Source organism: Musca vetustissima, unplaced genomic scaffold (genome assembly GCF_032173495.1).
Source record: "Musca vetustissima isolate MV318-11 ecotype Yass unplaced genomic scaffold, APGP_CSIRO_Mvet_v1 utg20295, whole genome shotgun sequence".
Taxonomy (NCBI): domain Eukaryota; kingdom Metazoa; phylum Arthropoda; class Insecta; order Diptera; family Muscidae; genus Musca; species Musca vetustissima.
Genome location: NW_026888215.1, coordinates 77,557 through 83,260, shown reverse-complemented (window position 1 = coordinate 83,260; position 5,704 = coordinate 77,557). Strand labels below are relative to the sequence as shown.

General features: G+C 35.5%; 1 protein-coding gene across 1 annotated transcript; it reads right to left on the bottom strand.

The window, feature by feature from the left end:
- Nucleotides 1-4,346: 4,346 nt before the first annotated feature.
- Nucleotides 4,347-5,082, bottom strand: LOC133336013 (uncharacterized). The gene is made up of 3 exons (XM_061544304.1): nucleotides 4,939-5,082; nucleotides 4,758-4,880; nucleotides 4,347-4,694 (listed from the first exon to the last, which is right to left on the bottom strand). The coding sequence occupies exons 1-3, from the start codon at nucleotides 5,080-5,082 to the stop codon at nucleotides 4,347-4,349; spliced, it is 615 nt and encodes a 204-aa protein (XP_061400288.1).
- Nucleotides 5,083-5,704: the final 622 nt, after the last annotated feature.

Here is a 5,704-nt window from a genome sequence, read left to right as displayed (position 1 = left end):
AGGCTGAAAAGTATGCACTTCCTGTCTTCTATCTGATTCTGGGTTAAGTGGTGGTAAATCGTGTGGCCATGGGATATCTTGTGAAGTACTTTTCGAATTACCGGTAGGACTCGGTGTTTGTGACAGCGCCTCTTGGACTGCCTCTGCTACTGCATTTTTCATTTCACTACGAAACAATTCTATCATCGAAGCTTCAACTACTCCTGTACTACTCAATTTCCGAGACTCTTGAAGGCTACCACCTAATTGTGTCAACGGGCTAAATGACGGCTGAGTTACAGTACTTGCTTCATCAGCACCTCCTATCGCTGTGGTCTGACCCTCATCATCAGTATCAGAAGTATGGACATTATCAACCTGAACATCATCACTGGCTTTACTGTTCGAACGGGTGATGGGACCTCGGGTTTTCTTCGATGCTCCCGTTGCAGGATCCATATTAAAATCGAAAGTCAATTCAACAAAATCTCAAACTAGAACTCAAAACTAGAATTAATGTTTCTATAGGTCAGTTTTCCAAAAGAGTATCAAAAATTAAAAAAAAACATCAACATTATATATAATTGCTATTCTAAAGTCTTCTCACTTCAGGAATTATTTTCCGAAAGATTTATAATGTTATACTATATTCATTCAATAATCGGCGAATGTAAAAAGGTTTGGGTCAGCCGTAAAATTAAATAAACAACAACAAAAGAACATCCAAAATTCCAACAACTGGAAATTTTTCCAAAAGTAATTGCGAAAATGATATAATACTAATTAAGCCGTTGGGTAATATCGCTAATAACACCTCAATCATAAATTTATCGACGGTGAATGACTATATATTACCAACTGCCAATATAAAAATGTTATGAATTCATAATAATATTTTGGTCACAAATTGAAAATGTCATCAAAACTACTTTTCAAGACGACTAAAATATTTCTCAACGAGATGGGGTTTGGAGATGTAGATCATCTGAATTAATTTACTGCATTTGAATGTTGTAATTTAACAACACCTCAAGACTCATAATCAAAATCAGATTAAAAAAAACAAAATGATTGCAAAATTTCAGGTATGGACACATTAGATCCAAAACCTAAAATTTGCCTTTACGTTGGGCGCCATTTTGTAATATGCCTGGCAAGTATGACCTCTATTCATTACCAAGGTGTTGATGGTATTTTGCTAAGATGGCTCCGGCTAAAACTCTAGCGGCGAGGAGGTACACTTGAGCACATACAAAAAAAATAACATTATATCATTTTACAAGAAAACCATTAAAACATGTTGTTGTATTGTTTTTGATTGCTGTTGTTGCTGGATTGTATTTGGTTATTCATGTTGTTGTTGCTGGTACCCCTAGGTGGAGTTTGGGTACCCTTTGCCCTCCCTATGGGTTCCTACCTTGAACCCCCTTAATGGGCCTCTGAATCATGAGGACCCCCATACTTTTATTATTACGACTGCCCAATTACCTTTACATTACCTTTCTTTATTTACCAATTAATTTATAGCTCAAACCTTTCATTTCAATTTATAATTCGGTAACATTTTCATTGTTTATTCAAAGTTTATACCATATAAGCTTAAAGCAGTAACATCTAATAACAATTGGATTCAATAATATTCAAGATTAAATTTTTTTCTAAGCCTTAGGATGATGTAATATAAATGAATGATTTACAAATATGCATTTAGGAAACTAAAGAAATATGCCAGGAATGAATTTAGAACATACTCTCAGGTGATTTCCCCAGATATTTGGGCTTAAATGATTTAAAATCCAAAAAAAAGAAGAAGTTTCCTATACCTATCGAGCTCGATGTGATGTAGGAGTTCGTCGCTTCGACTGTATAAAAAAAAAATATCCGAATATGGTTAATTTTGAAATGAGGAGATCGCCGAGACGTATTTTACAACAATTATATAAAAAAAATGGAGTAAAACTGTATAATAATAATGTATAATAATAATGTATAATAATAAATGTATAATAATAATGTATAATAATAATGTATGTATCAATTATGATGAATTAATTAATAGTAAAGGTATGAGAACACTGCTGCCAATCAGAATTCGAGACATCTTCCTATTATCCGGTCTACAGTAAATTTGATTCCCGTTAGGTCTTCTACGGATTTACTTACAATTGGCTGAGGGTGGCATGTTGAGGAAACGAAATGTGGGCTAACGGTAGTTGAATTAATAACGCCAGTTGAGGTGGGTTGAATTCCAGGCTATTGATGATGATGTATGAATTTGTCTATGGAATGCTGTGTACGAACTGGGCTATGGGGTAACAGCTGGTTTATTGGATGGTGGTGCAAAATTTCTTTGATGAAAGGTTGATGTGTGAACTGTTTTGCGAAATGTTTAGGTCTGAACCGGAATTATTATATTTTGATTGCACTAGCTTTTATTTATAGAATGTTGGTGGACGGGTTGATTTTCGAATTGGTGAAGTCTAAATTGGGTGAATAAATTTTGGCGGCACTAGTTTTTTGCTATGGAATGTTGGTGCGTACTGATTTATGAGAGTGTTCGGTATGAATTGGGTTATTTGATTTAGATGGCACTGATTTTTGCAAAAAAGTTGGTGGGCGGATGAAATTTTGAGTTGGTTAAATCTGAATTGGGTTAACAAATTTTTGGCGGCACTATTTTTTTTTATATTAAATGTTTGTGGGTTTACTGATACCCGAACAAAACTAGTTGTATCATAAAAAACTCACTGTACCGTTACCCAACTGCGCGTGCACCATCATGTGTAATTCACTGGTACAGTCCCAGCGCCTCGGTGGCGGCTTTTCACTGTTGTTGGGTTTGCACAAATTAACCCAACCAGTTAAGAAAAAAACATTGAACAATTTCAATGTTAATTCACGAAAACACACACTTTTTATTTTTAGAGTGCATCCATTTGAATGTATATTCTTCACTCTTTATTAGTGTTTTTTTTTTTTTATTATTTTCACACAACACTCTAACACCGGTAGAATTCCTTTATTTTTCTTTCTGTTTCTCCTTTCCTCTTTTCGTTTACGTATTCAGTCTTAACTCGCCAGCCGCTACTCTCGAGAATGACGCGAAAGTCAATTTTTAGTCCGTTTAGGGATCGCTAATTTGCAAAAATGCATCAACCAATCAAATCCTGACACGTCAGCAGCACATATGATCACCGTGCAGTATTGCACATGCAATGGTGATTCGTGTAATATGACGTAGGCAACAGGGTGACATAACATATTTATGAAATCGATGATGGCCTGGGTTAATTCGTCGATCACTGTATAGCAGAGCTTATCTCTGCCTGCCTCCTGGTAACCTTTCCAAATGATGGCGGCTACTTAACATTGGTTGCCGCTGTCTTCCTCTTTCGTGATTTCTGGTTAGTCATTTTGGATTAACAGAATGCTGCGCTCGTCTTATTGAGTGCTTTTAACAATGATTTGTTGAAGGTAGGCCCTCTGGACGAAATTAACAAAAACTGTAGTCTAGTGTAATGATATTAATGCCGTCATCGTCACCCTCAGTCAATGGATTTTGACAGTCACCTTTGATTTCGGGTAAGCTCTGCCTCCTCTTGCTATCTGCCAACGAAAAGCTCATTTTCTTTTTTACCGGTTTGGCATTCATCTGCTCTTCCAGAGACCTAACCCTCTTCGTCATTCCCGAGGAAGTGGAGGGACCGTCGTGTTTAGGAAGAATACTTGCCACAAGTCCTACTGTCTTATCCACTATAGACATGAATAATGCCAAAACTTACAGTTAACGCAGAGAGAGAGATTCACTACTTGGGATAAATGATGCGCAACCTGTCGTGAATGGATGCGACTCATCAAATTTCATACATGCAAATGGTCGATTACATTTATTTTTGAAAAATTACCCTAATCTTGATATCTCCAACACAGTCCCAATTTTTGAATGTGATGGGTTAATAACAAATAATAAATTCTATTTCTCTACTACAAATACTAATGCTATATGAAAATGTTGAAAAACAATTTAAAATATTTACTGGAGATCAAATAATCTTCACGTTGTGCGAATACATAGTTGAAACGACTAAAAATACAATTTCACTCCACAATTCCAGATTGCAACGAAATATTAGTGAATGCCAACTCAAACAATTTATCCTCACATAATATTGTAATCAAATTTGAACTTGAACCTGACATCGTTTAGTTTGTCAGCAAAATATAACGTATAACCCATAGGAACTGAATTAATGAATTATATTTTATTTTTATATGTATTTATTTACCGAAAAATAATGAAGTTAAACCTACATATTTATATATGTTTAATAATAATATTGTAATGTAATTCGTGTTAGCTATGGTAATCAGTCATTGTGCACTGGCAATGTCATCTCAAATTGATCAGCAGCATTGTTTTCATACGTTGTGTTGGAAGACGAAGATGACAAAAATTCTTCTAGAGTATCAACGTTTGTGTTGATATCGATGTCATTGTCAACATTCGTACTGTTACTATTGGAAACGCCAACCTCATTAGATCGTGTTGATGAAGAAGGAATGTCTGCCGATGCAGATGATGTCGAAGGAGATCCGTTATCTGCTAGAGGATCTTGAGATTGTCGTCGCCTGGATTCGTCTTCGCTGTGATAATTATCATCTTCGGAAAATTCAGGACTAGATACGTAGGGTAAATCTTCAACATGTTGGCGACTCTATCAAGAAACAAAGATATTCTGTCAAGCTAACAAATTTATAGATATTGTTTGCAAAAATACCTTTAGTTCAACGAATCTCTCTTCCCGGATTCGTGATAATCGCATTAGTAGATCATAATGCTGTTCCACGCGTCTCAAACATGTTGTACAGATGGTCTTCGGTAGTGGATCTGTTGGGGAAATCTAAAGTATATGGATATGCAAATGATTGGGCGTATCGCAAGCAATTTTGTTAATTTACCGTAATAGGCAAATATCCATTTATTTTCTCCACCAAACAAAGTCGCTGTCCCTGATCACCATAAATATGAATTACGATACGGTGCATTTCGGAACACAGCCGACACAAGAATCCTGAAATGCACGCTTTGTCAATGCTACCCATTATTTCTTCGGTTTGAACGGTTTCGGTTTATATTGTATTTCTGGTCTTATGCCATAAACCAGAAATATATCCGCGGTTGCCAGACTTCCCAGTACAAAAAGGACTTAGTTATACATCAAAACTACAAAGACCAAATTGAAGATACACAAAATGTCTTTGTATGTACAATACTTTTGGGCTATAGTTAAACGTGTTAAATCTTTGTGTTACATATAGGTGATTCTGCAAAAGACAATTTGATCTTGAACGTGGTGTTTTAAGTAGTTTACAAATTAATTTTAAACACTGCCAAGAATCCTTAACATAGCAAAAATATAGTTTCCAAATAAACTGAATAGTAGAGTTGGGTAGTTCCGGAACGAACTAGTTCATTGGAACTATTCCGAGAAGGGAACGAACGGAACTAGTTCCAGTTCTTTAATTAATATAATTCCTTTCTCTGATCCAGTTCCTTTTTTGAACTATTTGAAGCAAAGGAACTGTATGGAGCAATGGAACTATAAAGAGCAAAGGAACTATATGGAGCAAAGGAACTATTTGGAGCATAGGAACTATAAAGAGCAAAGGAACTATATGGAGCAAAGGAACTATATATGGAAAAACGAAAAAAAAAATAATAAAA